At 43.2% G+C, this 21,725-nt stretch overlaps 1 protein-coding gene across 1 annotated transcript in view; it reads left to right on the plus strand.

The window, feature by feature from the left end:
• The window catches only part of LOC123749690 (kin of IRRE-like protein 1), a 72,666-nt gene that overhangs the window by 33,351 nt on the left and 17,590 nt on the right, over positions 1-21,725 (plus strand). Inside the window, 2 exon segments of the mRNA XM_069306938.1 lie at positions 7,219-7,292; positions 18,393-18,568. Coding sequence (XP_069163039.1) covers positions 7,241-7,292; positions 18,393-18,568 — 228 coding nt within the window. The 5' untranslated portion in view covers positions 7,219-7,240.

Here is a 21,725-nt window from a genome sequence, read left to right on the forward strand (position 1 = left end):
GAGCTATGCCGAATACTCCAGCCTGTTGATCAGGGTTGTATAGCTGTATTTCTTATACAACTGTAGAGTTTGTATCACCAAAGATATTTGGCGATACAAACTAGGCTACAAAATATAGCCTATTTTGGTAGGCTAATATTGTGCAGTCTCTTGAGATTATCTTGAGGTTATCTTGAGATGATTTCGGGGCTTTAGTGTCCCCGCGGCCCGGTCCTCGACCAGGCCTCCACCCCCAGGAAGCAGCCCGTGATAGCTGACTAACACCCAGGTACCTATTTTACTGCTAGGTAACAGGGGCATAGGATGAAAGAAACTTTGCCCACTGTTTCTCGCCGGCGCCTGGGATCGAACCCAGGACCACAGGATCACAAGTCGAGTGTGCTGTCCGCTCGGCCGACCGGCTCCCCTGCTCATTGTTCCCTGCTAACTACCTGCCTATTGTCTACCTGAAGTTGGTTCCGGGGATTAACGTTCCCGGGGCCCGGTCTCTAGCCAGCCCTCCTGGTTAGAGACGTGATAGTGCTTGTTTACTAATCAGATTCAGTATTAATATTCCACAGTTGTTATTCTGGTGTGCATGATGTCATGCAGGACCCGCATGACAGTGACACGTCTGCAAGTGGTACATCCTGATTGATTGATTGATGAAGATTAAGCCACACAAAAGGTGGCACGGGCATGAATAACCCGTAAGTGGTGGCCCTTTTGAGCCCATTACCAGTATCATTAGATGATACTGGAGATCTGTGGAGGTGCGACTGCACCCTGCATGACGGGAGATGTCTTCCTTATGAATGTGTTAAGATGAAGATGAAGCCACCCAAAAGGTGGCACGGGCATGAATAGCCCGTAAGTGGTGGCCCTTTTGACCCATTACCAGTATCATTAGATAATACTGGAGATCTGTGGAGGTGCGACTGCACCCTGCGTGACGGGAGAAGTCTCCCGTAGTACATCCTGCCAATTAACTTTCTTATAGAATGGTAATTTATTAGCCCTCTTCGCGCTGATGGGCAACTGCCCCTTCGCCAGTGCAGCATTTAAGATCAATGCTGAGGGTTTATGCAGTCTTTTTACACTGTCCATCGAGAAATGCTGCATTATTCATTAGCTTCCGGATAAGCATCTCCAAAGAATACCTGATCAACCAGGCTGTGACTCATACGTCAGGCTGCGAGCAGCCGCGTCCAACAGCCTGGTTGATCAGTCCAGCAACCAGGAGGCCTGGTCGACGACCGGGCCGAGGGGACACTAAGCCCCGGAAGCACCTCAAGGTAACCTCAAGGTAACCAAGGTTCCGTTCCATCTAGTATTTCTAGCTGCCTTACACTGTTATCTCAAGTGTATGGTTATAACAGTGTTATCTTCTGTTATCCCTTCTGTTATCCACTCTCTAATTCTGGATCAGCTGCGACCTTACGACTGAACTCTGGTCCGGCTCAGTCCTGAACACCTCCTGGACATCACAGGAAAAAGGTTAACATGTATAACTAAACTCAATTACGGGCTCACCATAGCCCGTGCTACATGGACACTTCGTCCTCAGTAGCTAAATCTTTAACAACAACAACAACAACAACCTCATGAACGCTTACCATCACAACTTTCCTGCTCATCTTCTCTTCAGTCGCCATTTATCTCTATTTTTCTAAGGGAGAGAATAATTATGAGGAATGGAGAAAAGAGTGGTGGGGGGGGGGGGGGAATGAGACAAGGAAGAGAGGGGTAAGAGAAGTGTGTGTAAGGGGACACTAAAGCCCCGAAATCATCTCAAGATAACCTCAAGATAACCTCAAGTGTGTATGCAGCTGATCTTAGCCATGTCTTCACAAAATTCATTAGTTTAATTTAGTGACTTAAATTAAATGTTTTTACATTCATTTATATCTCTAGTTTCCCCCATCTATTCTGCCTGGTTACGCCCTTCCAGCTTGGACAGTATTTGTTGGTTTGTTTGTTTGTTTGTTTTGTCGATTCCATGTTTCTAAATGTTGCTATATGATCACATAGCATATAGCATATAAGGCCCTGGCTTCTTGTATCAACATTCAGGTCTCTCTCTCTCTCTCTCTCTCTCTCTCTCTCTCTCTCTCTCTCTCTCTCTCTCTCTCTCTCTCTCTCTCTCTCTCTCTCTCTCTCTCTCTCTCTCTCTCTCTCTCTCTCTCTCTCTCTCTGTCTCTCTGTCTCTCTGTCTCTCTCTCTCTCTGTCTCTCTCTCTCTCTCTCTCTCTCTCTCTCTCTCTCTCTCTCTCTCTCTCTCTCTCTCTCTCTCTCTCTCTCTCTCCCTCCATTCCACACATGATTACAGAGTCACGTTCAGCGATACCCAGAACGGAATTACAGGCATTGCGATATATGTTAATAAACTGACAATGCCTCTTTGTCACCTGCCCTTATAGTTAACAGTGCGGAGAGGCAGGCGGAGGGCTGAGGGAGAGAAGGTAGAAGAGGGAGAGAGGGAGGAGGGAGAGGGAGAGGGAGAGAGGAAGAGGGAGAGGGAGAGAAAGTAGGAGAGGACCGGGAGAAAGGGGGGAAGAGGTGGGTTGAGAAGGATGAAGATGGAGGATGAAAATGGAAGTGAGAGATGAGTAAAGTGAGGAGAGAAAGATGGATCAAGGGCATGGTAGGGGGAAGGGAGGGAGAGTCTAAGGGAAGGACATGGAAGAGAGGGAGTGAGAGTCTCAAGGGAAGAGCATGGCATAAAGAGAAGAGGAGTAGGTAGAAATAATGTTTCGATGAAGAGAGGAGAAAGTGTAGATAGGGAAGATGGAGACGAAGATGGAGACGAAGAAGAGAAAGGGTAGGGAACGAGGGAAGAATGTAAAGTATAGAAGAACAATGCTAGAGAGGAGAAGAAGAAGCAGATGACGATTAACTTTCCATCATACGACATAATGTGATGTCTTCCATCACATTAAAATACAATCTATTACCCTCACTAATTCCTCTAGAATCTATTGCCTTCACCATCACATTAGAATACAATCTATTACCCACACTAATTCCTCCAGAATCTATTGCCTTTTCCATCACATTAGAATACACACATAGAGATCACACTAACGTAATGCATCAAATGAACAAATTTAACCCTGTCGTAGCTCAGTCGATTAAGGCAGTGTCTGGGATGCTCCCGGACGCAGGTTCCAATCCTCGTCACGGCCCTTGTGGATTTATACATTAGAATACAATCTATTACCCTCACTAATCCCTCCAGAATCTATTCCCTTCACCACCCACGTCACTGAATTTCCCCACTGAAGTATACACGAAAAGATAGCCAAAAAATCCCCCCCCCCCCTGCACAAACACTCATTCAGAACGCCAAACGTTTTTCCCACTTTTTCCCGCCAAATTCAGGTGTTTGAACAGGAGGAAAGCTGCTCTAATCCAGTGTAAACAATGACGCAGAATGGAAACTCTGGCGGTGGGATTTGACTCACGGGAATGGAAACTCACACACCCAGTAATACTAACATGTCAAAATCCACATTTCGCTCGGGTTGTCGATACGCTCTTTGGGAAATAATTTATCTCCTAAGGCCCTTCTTGATACTTTATATATATATATATATATATATATATATATATATATATATATATATATATATATATATATATATATATATATATATATATATGAGTATGCTGGGCGTGTAATTGAATGATAGCGCGTTATTTGTTGTGAAAGAGAGTTTGGAAAACATCTGATGGGTCACGATAATTGTTGTTGTGTGTGTGTGTGTGTGTGTGTGTGTGTGTGTGTGTGTGCGTGTGTGTGTGTGTGTGTGTGTGTGTGTGTGTGTGTGTGCGTGCGTGTGTGTGTGTGTGTGTGTGTGTGTGTGTGTGTGTGTGTGTGTGTGTGTGTGCGTGTGTGTGTGTGTGTGTGTGTGTGTGTGTGTGTGTGTGTGTGTGTGTGTGTGTGTGCGTGTGTGTGTGTGTGTGTGTGTGTGTGTGTGTGTGTGTGTGTGTGTGTGTGTGTGTGTGTGTGTGTGTGTGTGTGTGTGTGTGTGTGTGTGTGTGTGTACGTTCGCATAGACACTTAAAATTTACAAAATAATGCTTAATTGTGCTTACGTGGGTTGAGCTTCGGCTCTTTGCACCCGCTACTCAACTTTCAATCAACTGGTGTACCGGTTTTAAAGCTTATTGAACTTCATAATCATATCTACCCCTTGCAACTTCGTGTGGAGCCAGCCTCTGCCACCTCTCTTCTCAGTGCTGTGCGCATTTGGTCATTGTGACACTGAAAACGACTTTCTGTGACACCTTTGGGTACTTTGGTTACTAATTTGCCCCCATCTGTGTTCCCTGGTAGTCTGCCCTTGTAACCTCTGAAACCTTTTGTTTATCTTTCTCTTAACTTTTCTTAACGTGAGAAAGATAAAACTTGTTTACCTGTCTCATAACTTTTTATTTTCTACGTTTTATAATCGATCTTTCATCGTGGTATAATAGATCTTTCATCGCGGTATAATCGATCTTTCACCGTCGTATAATCAATCTTTCATCGCACTATAATCGATCTTTCACCGTCGTATAATCGATCTTCCATCGTGGTATAATCTATCTTTCATCGTGGTATAATCGATCTTTCACCGTGGTATAATCGATGTTTCATCGTGGTATAATCGATCTTTCATCGTGGTATAATCGATCTTTCACCGTGGTATAATCGATCTTTCATCGCGGTATAATCGATCTTTCATCGCGGTATAATCGATCTTTCACCGTGGTATAATCGATCTTTCATCGCGGTATAATCGATCTTTCATCGCGGTATAATCGATCTTTCACCGTGGTATAATCTATCTTTCACCGTGGTATAATCGATCTTTCACCGTGGTATAATCGATCTTTCACCGTGGTATAATCGATCTTTCACCGTGGTATAATCGATCTTTCACCGTGGTATAATCGATCTTTCACCGTAGTATAATCGATCTTTCATCGCGGTATAATCGATCTTTCATCGATCCATTATTCACGTTCTCAATTCTCATTAACGTGATATTTGGATGAAATTCCTTCATCCATTTCTAGCTTCATTTTATTCACTTTACTTAAGTCTTCTTAACTAATTTTATAACCATTGTTATAGCTCATAAATGTGAGCATTATATGCCAGCATGTTGGGCACAGCTGCTCACCCCTCTGATAAGCTGATAAGCTATTTATACCAATTAACAACATTATCCGGGTTAGTTTAGACAGTTTTCAGCTAATCAGTATTGAATTCCTGTAGTTCTGTTGCTGGTGGGAAAGTGTGTTCCATGTGGGCTCCAGTTCCTTAGTCTTATTGTTTATGATATCTTCATAACTTTGCACTTTTGAATGTTTAGTTCTATAAGCCATTTTGATTATCTGAAATTAGTTGTTAGGAAAATGTTGCACGTAAGATATTTATTCATTTAATTACTTTTTTTCGGTTCCTTGATAACGACACTATTCATTTTTTTTAACAAATATACATATCATTGAGACAGGACTTTAAGTTAAGCGTCCTTTATATATATATATATATATATATATATATATATATATATATATATATATATATATATATATATATATATATATATATATATAGTGTATATGTACACTGTATTTACCAGATTCTATTTATATTAATTTTGCTTATAGATTCACTGAACGTAATAGAGAGTGGATAGGTAACTTCTACACAATGGTTTAAGACTCATGTTAATATAATGATTTACGACTCATGTTAATACACCATCTGCTACTACTACTTTATTTATTCTTATTTGGTTATTTCAATCATTTCCATTAGAAATGGTTATATTGTTATCTCGGGTTCATTAAATCCTGTTTTCTCAACAAATATAGTATTTTGGGTCGAGATACGTGCTTTGTTTATATATATATATCCTGGTGCATATGAATATGAATCTCAGTGTTTACTGTGCATATACGTTTGAATATATTTATGCAGCCTTTTATTTCCTGTCTATGCGAATGCATAAAATGAAATATTAGCAGGCGATGAGTCACAATAACGTGGCTGAAATATGTTGAATGGACTTGAGAATGGTCCAGGACGGACCGAAACGTCGTCGTCCCTTCACTTTCCAGTGTGTGTGGTCTGGTCAGCAAAGAAATATTATTAATAATAATATTAATAATAATAATAATAATTATTCTATCGTTTGAGAATTCCCCCCCCCCCATGTGTCTGCCCTGAATGGTCTCTGAACAATCATTTCACGCTCCGTCTCTCTGCACTAATGTCGGCAGTTCACAGTTTTATTACTGATGGCACTTTTTTGGTCGAGTTTGTGGGGCACTGCGCTTCGCTTGGCTGTGTCCTGGTGCCTTGTTACGCTACCTGGTGGAGGAGTGATTAAGTAATTATCCAAAGAAGGTGCCATGCGGGAAAGGCTATGTAACAGCGTCTGTGTTGCTACTTAAATAGCACTGTTCATACCGTTAAATACCACCCTACATGCCAATACGAGAACAGGAAGATACAAGGCGAACGACATCAAAGGTATCGGATTCACCATGGATTCTATCCAGGGACAACAGACTCCGACGAAGAAGAGTGACTGTAGAGTGTATGTAGACTGTAGAGTGTATGTAGACTGTAGAGTGTATGTAGACTGTAGAGTCTACGTAGAGTATACACCTATACACCTGTAACACCCACAGTCTCTCCACTCAATTGGATACTTTCGACACCAGTGGACTGATATGTATGCTGACCAGACCACACACTAGAAGTTGAAGGGACGACGACGTTTCGGTCCGTCCTGGACCATTCTCACAATCGATCAATATACTCACCTAGATGTGCTTGCAGGGTCGAGCATCAGCTCCTCAGCCCCACCTTTCCAACCCCCAGATCAACTAATGCTACGACATTTACTTCTCTCAAGTTACTCCTGTGAAATTCCTTTCCAAGTTGCTTACTGATCTTGCCCTACAAGCATATATTATCATCAACATATAGATGAGCACATTCCCTTAAATTACTTATTTGCTAATGATGAATTAGACCAGGAGGCCTGGTCGACGACCGGGCCGCGGGGACGCTAAGCCCCGGAAGCACCTCAAGGTAACCTCAAGGTAGATATTAATATCCATTGAATTCTTAGTATTTGGGACTATTATTCACATATTTACACTCTTTACATAATACACGTCAATAGTTACATATTATATGTGTATTTAAACCTTTGTGTTCATGTTCTTCCAGAACGTACAGCTGGGTGAAGACAATGCTGTTCTCGACACTAGTGGTGGTGTTGCTGGTTCCTGTCTTGGCCTCTGGTAAGGTTCACATTCCCATAGTTTATTGTGGCATCTTTAGCTAATGATTTTGCTTCAAAGAAAATGCGTTTTCTTTGATATAAGACCGGTCTTGTGCTAAATATATATATATATATATATATATATATATATATATATATATATATATATATATATATATGCGGAAAATCCACAGAGAAATATGAAATGAGGTGAACGTTTCGGCTTGTTAAAGCCTTTGTCAACACCAGACTGACTCAGTCTGGTGTTGACAAAGGCTTTAACAAGCCGAAACGTTCACCTCATTTCATATTTCTCTGTGGATTTTCCGCATAAAATGATCAGTGTTTTGTGATTGTCAATTGCATATATATATATATATATATATATATATATATATATATATATATATATATATATATATATATATATATATATATATATATATTTGTTGTTAAATATGACCGAAAAAGTAAGATTAATAATTCTAACACGAATTTTCTCAATATTTCTTATGTTTCTTTTTACTGTCGATGGTAATTGAAAAATCAATTCTCCAAAATTCATTTTTATTTCTAGTCTGACGCGACGCTTGAACGCGTTTCGTAATAACGTATTACATTTTCAAAGATATATATATATATATATATATATATATATATTATATATATTTCATTCACTGGGAACCTCAGAGCCTTGAACCACAAACCACCATAGGGATAACCTGCAGCTCCAAGGACTGAGCTACTGAACACCCACAATAAGAGAGCATCTCTAAGATACACAACTGCTATCCAATTGAGACAAAGGCTTCCCCTGGGATGCCACTTGAGCCTGGTGGTCTGTGGTTTGAAGTTCTGATGGCCGGAGGAAAGATTTTTTTAGAATAAGACCAATGTCACCAATGACCAATGTTGCCCGAAACGCTATGCGTACTAGTGGCTTTAGGTATTGTATGTACTATATTAAAGTATGTACTATGTATGTACTAAAGTATGTATTGAATGTACTATGTTAAAGTATGTACTTTAAATCCAACATTATGAATGTAATTCAATGTACGTTCCTTTATCTGAACAAAAAATCTAAATCTAAATCTAAATGTATAGAATGATCAGAGTCCTTAGCATGATAGAAGAAAGCATTGTTTACATCTGCAGACTTAACACTTCCTTCGTCTTCTTATTCTGTCATTAAGAGTAAGGTTTCACTAAAGTATTAAAGGCACTACGGGCTCACCATAGCCCGTGCTACTTGGAACTTTGTTCCAGGTAGCGAATCTTTAACAACAACAACAACTAAAGTATTGGAGAGGACAAGACGAAGAGGAAATAAAATAAACCCGAGTAGCACTGGAGGCAAGAGGAGCCGTGTAAATCACATTACCACAAAATGTGGTTTGTTGCCAGGTTTGTTTTCTATCAAGAGGGACAAAGAGTATTAGTGAGTGTTGACCAGACCACACACTAGGAGGTGAAGGGACGACGACGTTTCGGTCCGTCCTGGACCATTCTCAAGTCGATTCGTGTCATATGTGTGGGTTGGGTTCTCGGGTCAGATGTTGATCAGACCACACGCTAGAAGGTGAAGGGACGACGACGTTTCGGTCCGTCCTGGACCATTCTCAAGTCGAATCGTGTCAGAGGTGTGGGTTGGGTTCTCGTGTCAGATGTTGACCAGACCACACACTAGAAGGTGAAGGGACGACGACGTTTCGGTCCGTCCTGGACCATTCTCAAGTCGATTCGTGTCAGATGTGTGGGTTGGGTTCTCGTGTCAGATGTTGACCAGACCACACACTAGAAGGTGAAGGGACGACGACGTTTCGGTCCGTCCTGGACCATTCTCAAGTCGAATCGTGTCAGAGGTGTGGGTTGGGTGTGTAATCGTCATACATACTTATTCACATGACTGCCAGAATCCATACCTACACAGAATCCTGTACACAAACAATGGGAGACTAAATGACCATGACATAGCGCTCGCGGACACTCGCCTGGCGTTCCGCGAGCGCTGTCATGGGTTCGTATCCTGGCCGGGGAGGATTTACTGGGCGCAAATCCTTAACTGTAGCCTCTGTTTAACGCAACAGTAAAATGTGTACTTGGATGAAAAAACGATTCTTCGCGGCGGGGGATCGTATTCCAGGGACCTGCCCGAAACGCTACGCGTACTAGTGGCTGTACAAGAATGTAACAACTCTTGTATATATCTCAAAAAAAAAAAAACTAATCAGCTAAACTGTCAGGCGAATATTCCCACATAAATAATAAATACCAATCTGAAAATTAACTGCAAATAGACTACAAAATTATCATAAATAATTGAACGCCAGAGCCCTAACTTAACGTATCATTAAGGAACAACAAAGTTTATCTTCTACTTTAGGGAATGGATAATTAACTAGGGAAGAGAAGGTATAATTATAGCCCCCCCCCCTAAACCCCATCCCCCCCCCCTTAGGAGTGCCAAAGGGAGCTCAAATAATTATATTGTAATTCAGAAATGACTCTGGGATTACACTCCTTAATTAATGCTGTGAAAGGTAATTAGAACCACCGCTGGAAGTAATTATATTTGAGGGTGCTAATTATCTGTATTAGTTTTAGTGTTGTTAGCGCTGTTCTCATTAATTTTCTATTCTTAATTAATATTGTCATTGTGAGTTATTCTTTGTTCATATAGTTTCCGATATTCGTTCATGTTCTTGTACTTTCTTTAAATAATTGAAATAATAAATAATTAAACATATAATTAAATAATTACAACATGTATCCCAAGAACTCTACTCTCTGCTCATAATATATATATATATATATATATATATATATATATATATATATATATATATAATATCCCTCCTATCTTGAAATTGACAGCACTTATATATGATTATAAAATTGAGGTTTGTTTTCGTTATTAGGCTGTCTAAAGGCAGCTACAGGTTTTAATAGTTTTATTTTCATTTTTATATTTGATTTAATATATTTGGTGGGGTCGGGGGAGGTGGAGTGGAATTTTTGTATTTGAGAGTATTCATAAAATATTTGTATTGTGGCATATTGCGACCGAAAATTCCTCTCTTAAATATATAAGTTTTGATGGTAGCCGTTTAACATCAACAATTTTATTATTTTTATATGTGTTACTGAAATTATTGTTTTTTTTCAAGCACTTTGCTGATTTGTGTTTGTCTGTAACCGTAAAGTGATTAATTAAAGTAACAACAGGATTCTGTGTGTGTGTGTGTGTGTGTGTGTGTGTGTGTGTGTGTGTGTGTGTGTGTGTGTGTGTGTGTGTGTGTGTGTGTGTGTGTATGTGTGTGTGTTTTCATGTATATGTAATAAGTATTATCAGAGAAAGAAAACTTAATCATTTTGATTGAAATGGACCAAAATATCAAAGGTCACATTTACCAGCCCATCTTTCACTTATCCAACCCATCCTTCTTATGCACTTATCCACCCCTTCCTTCTTATGCACTTATCCACCCCTTCCTTCTTATGCACTTATCCACCCCCTCCTTCTTATGCACTTATCCACCCCCTCCTTCTTATGCACTTATCCAACCCCCTCCTTATTATGCACTTATCCAACCCATCCTTCTTATGCACTTATCCACCCCCTCCTTCTTATGCACTTATCCAACCCCTCCTTCTTATGCACTTATCCACCCTCCTCCTTCTCATGCACTTATCCACCCCCCTCTCCTTCTCATACACTTATCCCCCCCCCTCCTTCTACTGCCCTTACATTTACTCAAGCTCGTCGTAGCCGGGTCCGTAATACCCACACCAACACGAGCCGCTGCACGGATCCTGTCACACTTCCTCCTTGTCTTCCTCTACTCGCTATTCCCTCCTCTGCCTTTGTCTTCAAGCTGGTCGTCTCCAGGTCCTTGTACAGGGTTTCATGTTCGTCTCCTTGAGACATACGACTCTCCTTACCTTGGTTTCGCCCACACCTCCTCAGGTGAGGTCAGCCAGGCGCCTCAGGAGAGGTGATCACAGGGAAGCCTCCACACTGCACCGCCACACCCTACGGGATCACCATAGCCCGTGCTGCTTGGAACTTTTTACTCCAGGTAGCGAATCTTAAATAACAGCAACAACCTTCACACTAACTCAGACATATATTAGCATACTACACTCATATCTCACACACACAGGGACCTAAGGCGGGACCAAAGAGCCAGAGCTCAACCCCCGCAAACACAACTAGGTGAGTACACACAGAAACAGAAAGAAATGGAGAAAATAATGATACATAGTAACAGAGGTACTGATAATACCGAGAGACACACGATGAAACCATTACTGGAGGATTTTGGATAAGTTAGAGAGAATTAAGAGGATTATTGCAGACAAGAATTATATAATAATTCAATACCGGGATTATTGTAAATATTATGTATAATTAAGGGGGCTTTTGGCCGACAGGTAATATATAATTATTTGCACACTTGGATTAATTATTATAAGTATAAAGGGTTGTGTGTTTGTCCGTCTGTGTCTCTGTTTTAGTTGTAATGTTATATATATATATATATATATATATGACAGTGTCAGACCACGAAAGAAGGATTAAGACAGGAATTTCCTTAAGTACTTTCGAATTTAATAATACAGCTTCAGAAGGATGGATTTACAGTTCGATTGATGATGAAGATTAAGCCATCCACGCGGTGGCACGGGCATGAATAGCCCGCAATTTACAGTTCAGTGGGTATGGATATATAGGCGGGAAAGAGGGGGTGAGGTACAAGATTTTTAATGGGATATAAATACTGTTTTAGTGAGATAAATGATTCATTGATTGATTGATAAAGATTAAGCCACCTCTTGGGTGGCTTAATCTTTATCAATCAATCAATCAATCGTGTTTGACCCACGGGAGACATTTCCCGTCACGCAGGGTGCAGTCGCACCTCCATAGATCTCCAGTATCAGCTCTTGATACTGGTAATAGCTCAAAAGGGCCGCCACTTACGGGCTATTCATGCCCGTGCCACCTTTTAGGTGGCTTAATCTTTATCAATCGATAAATGAATGTGTATCAATGATCCTACTCAAATCGCCATTTAACTGATCAATCAAAAATGATTCTAAATTATACAAATCTCAGTTAACGTTCGAATTGCATGATTTTGTAATGTGTATTAAAGCAGATTCAATAATGTTCCTATTGATAATGTTTTACAATTCGTTATTGAAGAAGCTTTCTCCCAATCAACTTGGTGATAAATTTCTGACAAATGAACAAAGCATTAGACAATTGGCCATGTCTTACAGAGTATTTATGTCGCGAAATTCTAAATTTTCAAATCTTTGGATGTTTGCCCTACACAGAACCTATTACAGTATTTACAATGTATTTTGTAAATGATACACTTATCACTCCGAGGACTGTTTGTGGCCTTGTATGTGTAGTTTTGGTTGATTGTAGTTTAGTCTCTCACACGCTCTCTCTCTCTCTCTCTCTCACTCTCTCTCTCTCTCTCTCTCTCTCTCTCTCTCTCTCTCTCTCTCTCTCTCTCTCTCTCTCTCTCTCTCTCTCTCTCTCTCTCTCTCTCTCTCACTCTCTCTCTCTCTCACACACACACTTGGCAGTGATATAAACCTGCCTCTCTTCCATCCCTCCCATTTCCCCTCTCACCAACCCCTTCCCCCCCTACCTCTTACCCACAACACCACTCTCCCACCCCTCCGTCACCCCTCCCAGCGGTCCGTAGGAGGTGCACATCGATCCCTTGTGCCAGCTGGGAGAGGAACTGAGGGAGAGGTGGACGAGGGAGACTAGGGACGATGAAAGAGGATGAGGGGGAGTGGTATAGATGGAAGCTAGGAAGAGGGAGAGAGAGAGAGAGGAAGAGCTCCTCCTGACCCCCCTAACACTCATCCTCTCCGTAGGTCTATATAACCCATAGGGCAGACTTCAGCTTGAATACACGCTACTATTTTGGTCTCCGGGCTGCTGCCGCTGGACAGAGACAAGCTTTAGAGAGACAAGCTTGAGAGAGACAAGCTTGAGGCAGACAATTTCGAGACAGACAATTTCGAGACAGACAACCTCGAGACAGACAAGCTTGAAACAGACAATCTTGAGACAGACAATCTCGAGACAGACAACCTCGAGACAGACAATCTTGAGACAGACAATCTTGAGACAGACAAGCTTGAAACAGACAATCTTGAGACAGACAACCTCGAGACAGACAATCTTGAGACAGACAATCTTGAGACAGACAAGCTTGAAACAGACAATCTTGAGACAGACAAGCTTGAGACAGACAAGCTTGAGACAGACAAGCTTGAGACAGACAACCTCGAGACAGACAATCTTGAGACAGACAATCTTGAGACAGACAAGCTTGAGACAGACAAGCTTGAGACAGACAATCTTGAGACAGACAATCTTGAGACAGACAACCTCGAGACAGACAATCTTGAGACAGACAAGCTTGAGACAGACAAGCTTGAGACAGACAATCTTGAGACAGACAAGCTTGAGACAGACAAGCTTGAGACAGACAACCTCGAGACAGACAATCTTGAGACAGACAACCTCGAGACAGACAATCTTGAGACAGACAACCTCGAGACAGACAACCTCGAGACAGACAACCTCGAGACAGACAATCTTGAGACAGACAATCTTGAGACAGACAATCTTGAGACAGACAATCTTGAGACAGACAACCTCGAGACAGACAAGCTTGAGACAGACAATCTTGAGACAGACAACCTCGAGACAGACAATCTTGAGACAGACAATCTTGAGACAGACAACCTCGAGACAGACAATCTTGAGACAGACAATCTTGAGACAGACAACCTCGAGACAGACAAGCTTGAGACAGACAACCTCGAGACAGACAATCTTAAGACAGAGACCAAAAAACTAAAACCTTCATTGATAAATCAGCCTTTCACATTTCCTCAAATATGCATTACGCCCTCTCCTCCTGTTCCACCTCCTCCTCTTCTCTATCTTCTCCATCTTCCTCCTCCTCCTCCTGCCCATAATGCTCTTGGATGGCCTATTACCAGAGAGGAAAATATCTGTGCTGGCGATAATCTGTCTCATCACTCAGCGCGGTGTAATATGACTTCCTACCTCTGTCTATACCATAGTCCACCAACCCATCCTCCTGTTTAGACAGTACCTATTGTGACAGTCGTCAATAGTCACGAATTCGTACGTATTTGGCTGTTAGATAGTAGTATTCTGACTAGTTAGGAATTCTTTTAAAATAAATGAAGCTAAAAACATACTTAAATATTCCTAGGGCTAGTATAGCACATATATGTACTATATTAGGTCTCAGATATCGTGTATTAGGTCTAGGAAGGTTAGGAAGGTTAGGTTAGGTTAGGTTAGGTTAGGTTAGGTTAGGTTAGGTTAGGTTAGGTTAGTTTGTCAAAGCAACACAAGGAATTAGCAAGGAATTATAAAAAATAGATTTCCGGTTTGGTCAACTCAGTAGGTCAGATTTCAACATTTTAATTTCGCTGTACGTCGGTATACACACACTATGGCCTTCATTGTTACTATAAGTACTACCGAAACAGGAGGATGGGCTTACTGAGAAAAAAAAATTGTACCACTTACGGGCTATTCATGCCCGTGCCACCTCTTGGGTGGCTTAATCTTCATCAATCAATCAATCGAGGATGGGCTGAGGCCAGACTCCGCGCCCACACTGTTAATTGCCTGCGGTGAGCTTTGGTCAGAGTTGGGAAGGGTGGTGCTTTTTTTTTTTTAATTTTTGCTCCGAGGGGCGAGTTTATTGGGCAGCGCCACTCATCCTGTGAGTGGACACACCGCCATAGTGACAGTATTGGGCAGCGCCACTCATCCTGTGAGTGGACACACCGCCATAGTGACAGTATTGGACAGCGCCACTCATCCTGTGAGTGGACACACCGCCATAGTGACAGTATTGGGCAGCGCCACTCATCCTGTGAGTGGACACACCGCCATAGTGACAGTATTGGGCAGCGCCACTCATCCTGTGAGTGGACACACCGCCATAGTGACAGTATTGGGCAGCGCCACTCATCCTGTGAGTGGACACACCGCCATAGTGACAGTATTGGGCAGCGCCACTCATCCTGTGAGTGGACACACCGCCATAGCAGCATGTACAACACTCCCCAATAGGAAGAAAACCCGCTGGGTTGTTCATCCTGTCACTTGTACCCAGACACAGCTGGGACTTGCTTAACTGCCTCAAGTGAACAGCTCCTCAAACAAGAAGATAAACATCTATGGTGTCGGGTTTGATGTTGGGGTTCAGGAGGGGGTTATACTTGCGGTTGAAGGGGGAAGGGTTCGAGTTATGGTTCGTGTGGGGTTAGAGAAAGGTGGGATGGGAGATGGGTGAGTATCAATGATCAGGTCACATCTAATTACTACCACAACCACCTTCATCACCACGGGAGACATCTCCCGTCACGCAGGGTGCAGTCGCACCTCCACAGATTTCCAGTATCAGCTCTTGATACTGGTAATGGCTCAAAAGGGGCCACCACTTACGAGCTATTCATGCCCGTGCCACCTTTTGGGTGGCTTAATCTTTATCAATCAATCAACCTTCATCACCATTTTCCTTTTCGATCTTCTAGCAAGCATTTGACAAGAGATCCTTCCCCACACCTACCCTTCCTCCTCACCCTTACCCTCTTTCCTACGTTTGACTGCCGTTATCTTGAGGTTATCTTGAGATGATTTCGGGGCTTTTTTTATTTTTAGTGTCCCCGCGGCCCGGTCCTCGACCAGGCCTCCACCTCCAGGAAGCAGCCCGTGACAGCTGACCCAGGTACCTATTTTACTGCTAGGTAACAGGGACATAGGGTGAAAGAAACTCTGCCCATTGTTCCTCGCCGGCGCCCGGGGACGAACCCGGGTCCACAGGATCACAAGACCAGCGTGCTGTCCGCTCGGCCGACGGGCTCCCCCTTGCTCACAGTCCTTCCGCCTGACTCTTGATGTCTGACCTAGTTCATCAGTAATTTCCTCATGACCTTTGACCCTGTTCGCTTAAATATTGAGCACCTGAGCCGATATTTGGGGAGCCGGTCGGCCGAGCGGACAGCACGCGGGATTTGTGATCCTGTGGTCCTGGGTTCGATCCCAGGCGCCGGCGAGAAACAATGGGCAGAGTTTCTTTCACCCTATGTCCCTGTTACCTAGCAGTAAAATAGGTACCTGGGTGTTAGTCAGCTGTCACGGGCTGCTTCCTGGGGGTGGAGGCCTGGTCGAGGACCGGGCCGCGGGGACACTAAAAAAAAAGCCCCGAAATTATCTCAAGATAACTCAAGATAACCTGCCGATTCAAAGTTTGTATGCAAGGCGAGGATCTATTCGTGTCTGTATATGTATACGCGGTGTATAGTTACTGGTACTAGGATGTCACTAGGATGCCCTAAAAAGTCCACTACAGGCTCACCGTAGCCCGTGCTACTTGGAACTTTTTGTTCCAGGTAGCGAATCTTAAACAACAACAATAGGATGCCCTGTTACCTGCACCTACCCGGCGTCCAGGTGACTATCCCGGGCGCAGGTCAAGGAACAGGTCAAGGAACAGGTCAAGGGGAACAGTCAACACTCGCTGATACACATGTCAGTGATAAACCTTTGGTTTGTGTATGTGTAGTGCAGATGTGGAAGGTGGTATGTATGAATAGACGTATACATTGTGGAGAGCTGTGACCACGTGGAAGCCTATAGGTATACATAGTGTAGATCCATATGTATACCTCTATACATATGGCTCTTCGCGAATCGTCACAGATAGGTAGTTCCCCGTCATTGTGCACTGTCCACTTGGTCTCCTGTCACTTACTACCGTTTTCATAACTTTACACTTGCTCGTCTTGAACTCCAGTAACCATTTCTCTGACCATTTCTGCAACTTGTTTAAGTCCTCTTGGAGGATCCTACAATCCTCATCTGTCACAACATGTCTCATTAGTTGCGCGTCATCCGCGAACATCGACATATAGGATTCAACTCCTGAAGACATGTCATTTACGTATATTACAAATAAAATTGGTCCCAGCATCGATTCTTGAGGTACTCCTCTCGTTACTGTTCGTCAGTCTGACTTCTCGCCCCCCTTACCGTTGCTCTCTGGCTCCTTCCTGTTAGGTAGTTCCTTACCCATGCTAGGGCCTTTCCGCTTACTCCTCCCTGCCTCTCAAGTTTGAATTGCAAGTATCATGTGCGGTACTGTATCAAAGGCTTTTAGGCAGTACAGAAATATGCAGTCTGCCCATCCTTCTCTGTCCTACTTAATTCTTGTTACTTTATCATATAATTCCAGAAGGTTTGTTAGGCATGATTTCCCTTCCCAGAACCCATGTTGGTGTTTAAGTGTGTAAACTTAAACACCACATCTTGACCCGTGGTCAAGAGGTCTGGGAAACTTATTAATTATATTGACATATAATTAATAAGTTTCCGGATAAAGCGCTCAACAAGTATGACTATATTGCTCTTGGAAGAATAAAGGCAGGATAGGAACTGGGATATGATGACGGTGACAGTGACCAATCACTTGGATCATCGGGGATCGAACACCGACCTGCAAGAAGCGAAGTGGTTTGTGTGTCGTCCGGTGCAAGAGGTTAAACTCACACCAGTAATAGGATGTGTTCCGGTGATGATTCCACTATATTGTGAGTTATCCCTCGAATTGATTGATGAAGATTAAGCCACCCGAAAGGTAGCACAGGCACGAATAGCCCGTAAGTGGTGGCCCTTTTGAGCCATTACCAGTATCGAGAGCTGATACAGGAGATCTGTGGAGGTGCGACTGCATCCTGCGTGACGGGAGATGTCTCCTGTCAGTTATCCCTCGATTGATTGATTGATGAAGATTAAACCACCCAAAAGGTGGCACGGGCATGAATAGCCCGTAAGTGGTGGCCCTTTTGAGCCATTACCAGTATCGAGAGCTGATACTGGAGATCTGTGGAGGTGCGACTGCACCCTGCGTGACGGGAGATGTCTCCTGTCAGTTATCCCTCTCTGCGACCCTTCTAATATATGTCATGTAACTCACTCTCTCCTTCACTCACTTACTCAATCTCTCTCACTCAATGTACTCGTCCACAGAGCTGGCGCAGCAGGAGGCCGGAGAAGGGTCGACGGAGGACCTGCTCCTCACAGAGGGTCAACTCTATGACCCCGACCAGCCATTCTTCGACTTCGAGGAGTCAGCCAACGTCACCGCCCTCCTGGGCAAGACTGCTATTCTCAACTGCAGAGTCAAGAACATCGGCAACCGAACCGTGAGTTGTGTTCCACTCACCAGGTGTTGGTTAGTGGGGGAGTGATTGTTGGTTAGTGGGGGAGTGACTGTTGGTTAGTAGGGGAGTGACTGTTCCCCACACTCCAGGCGTTGGTTGGGGGAGTGACTGTTGGTTAGTAGGGGAGTGACTGTTGGTTAGTGGGGGAGTGACTGTTGGTTAGTGGGGGAGTGATAGTTGGTTAGTGGGGCAGTGACTGTTGGTTAGTGGGGGAGTGACTGTTGGTTAGTGGGGGAGTGACTGTTGGTTAGTGGGGGAGTGACTGTTCCCCACACTCCAGGCGTTAATTAGTGGGGGAATGATTGTCCCCCACACGTGATGGGGATGGGGGAGGGAGTGAGTAGGGAAGAACATTGAGGTTCTTTGTCTACACCCGACAAACAAATATACACAAAAGGAGAAGAACAATAGATATATACACAATACAAACAATAGAATTTAAAACAAAACAAAACGTTCATACATAACGAAGGAAAATTGATACAACTCTTAAGTTAAAAGTGAAGCAATAAGGAAGAAAAAACAAAAGAATGCCGAGAAGGTAAAGGAAGAAATTATAAAGTAAAGAGGGAAGGGGCAGAACGTTGGAACAAGCTCTTCTTTCTTGAGGTGTTTAGCTTGTTATAAGTTTTAAAGGAAAAAAGATTCTTGGGAAAGTTCGTTTTTCCCAGAGAGTTGAAACAAGGATTGGGAGATGACGTAGCATATTTTGGCGGCGGTGAGAGAGAGAGAGAGAGAGAGAGAGAGAGAGAGAGAGAGAGAGAGAGAGAGAGAGAGAGAGAGAGAGAGAGAGAGAGAGACAGACAAGAAACACAGACAGAAGGCATAAAACTGGGGCCCAGGAGCTGAGCTTGTGTGCTTGAGACCTTGTGAGGTAAGGGCCCCACACGTGTGAGAATGTATTATCCTGATTTTCCCAGAAGACCTGAGTGTAGCCAGCCTCTCTTTTCATTTATCCAATTGGCCACTCAGAATTCAATTAGTGTGGGCGAGCTGGACCTACCAGAGTACTGGGTGTAGGTCACGTAACTACAGCAGGGAGGGAGGGAAGGAGGAATGAATTATATATATATATATATATATATATATATATATATATATATATATATATATATATATATATATATATATATATATATATATATATGCGAACAAGCCTGAACGGTCTCCAGGCATATATGCCACTGAAAACTCAAAACTTGTATTCCTCACGTGTGCCCCAAAGAATGAGGTGATTTGATAAAATACCATGCCCAAGATTACCAACCGAGTGCCGGCGAGGGGGATGGGAATTAGCCTCGGCTACCATCCTCTTTTGTCCGGTCGTGTTGGTCGCGTGGTTAAGGTGTCCTGTACGCCAGCAGAGTGCTCCTGGCAGTATGGGTTCGAGTCACTTCTGGGGAGTGAGTTTTCACTCACCCAGAAAAAAAACAATAATTCTACCCCCACCTGCTATCCTTCAGGCCTGCGGTAAAGAAGGATAGCAACGCACCACCCTGTAGGTCGTGTTTGGCCTGCTGCAGACTAATGATCGCGGACGTTATTTATGTTTTTTGCATGGCCCTGTAAGCCCCCTCTGGCCGAGGCGTAACGGGAACACGTGGGAAATAATGAATGCTGAATGATATGTTTTGCATTTTTAATTCCCAGAGAGATTTACTCAATTTACCCAAAATAGGGAATAATTATATACGTTTGTCCCGGCTTTTAGTTAGGGGCCCATGTCTTTTAAAGGTGGGGCAAGAGTGATGAGTAAGATGAATAAACCGTGAATGAGGGTGAAGAATGATAGTCATCTATTCAGGGGAAAGTAGCTGAAGACGAAAATGATAGTGAGAAAAAACTGAATAATTTTCATTCATCACTCTGTAAGTGGCATTCATCACGCTGTGAATGAGGAGGAGTGAAGCGCCTTCTGAACCACCCTGTCATTGGTGAGTTATGATAAATACACAGCCTGACTACCCTGTACTGGAGAGAGAGAGAGAGAGAGAGAGAGAGAGAGAGAGAGAGAGAGAGAGAGAGAGAGAGAGAGAGAGAGAGAGAGAGAGAGAGAGAGAGAGAGAGAGCGAGAGAGAGAGCGAGAGAGAGAGAGAGTGAGTGTGTGATACCTTATATGAAGCACAAGTTTGTTCCCATCTAGAGTATGCACCCATCACCTGGACTGCCTGCCCCCCCCCCCCTCATCATTCATCAGCCTTCTGGACAAAGTGAAGAACCGTATAATAAGGCTCATCTCTAGTTCTGACCAAGTCTGATACGAATGGTCTGAATATCAGAGCATGAAACACCGTCGTGACGTTGGTGGACTTACTGTTATATACAAGACCATCATTCTCAAAGTTCCCCACCTGGCCCAACTCCGTGGACACCCAGGAATTGCCATCCGTGACACAAGACTCTCAGCCATCAACAGTCTCATGCTTGAGTTGCATTTCTCAAGAACATCACTTCATCAGCGATCATTCATTTCTATTTTGAGTAGCCTTTGGAACTTGTCCGCCCAACAGGATGACACATGGTGGCTCAGGTCAACCGGACACATGAAGGCTGTGGAACACAATTTGCTACTGGCTCATCCTGTTCCTTATATGATTGATTGATTGATGAAGATTAGGCCACCCAAAAGGTGGCACGGGTATGAATAGCCCGTAAGTGGTGGCCCTTTTGAGCCATTACCAGTATCAATAGATGATACTGGAGATCTGTGGAGGTGCGACTGCACCCTGCGTGACGGGAGATGTCTCCCGTGTGTTCCTAATGATTGATTGATAAAGATTAAGCCACCCAAAAGGTGGCACGGGTATGAATAGCCCGTAAGTGGTGGCCCTTTTGAGCCATTACCAGTATCAATAGATGATACTGGAGATCTGTGGAGGTGCGACTGCACCCTGCGTGACGGGAGATGTCTCCCGTGTGTTCCTAATATGATTGATTGATTGATAAAGATTAAGTCACCCAAAAGGTGGCACGGGCATGAATAGCCCGTAAGTGGTGGCCCCTTTTGAGCCATTACCAGTATCAGGAGATGATACTGTATGTCTCCCGTGTGTTCCTAATATGATTGTCACTTAGACTTTAATACAAATCTTTCCCAATGAACAAAATCTAGGGTCAGGCTCCGTATTAGCGGAGGTAA

Source organism: Procambarus clarkii, chromosome 59, assembly GCF_040958095.1.
Source record: "Procambarus clarkii isolate CNS0578487 chromosome 59, FALCON_Pclarkii_2.0, whole genome shotgun sequence".
Lineage (NCBI taxonomy): Eukaryota > Metazoa > Arthropoda > Malacostraca > Decapoda > Cambaridae > Procambarus > Procambarus clarkii.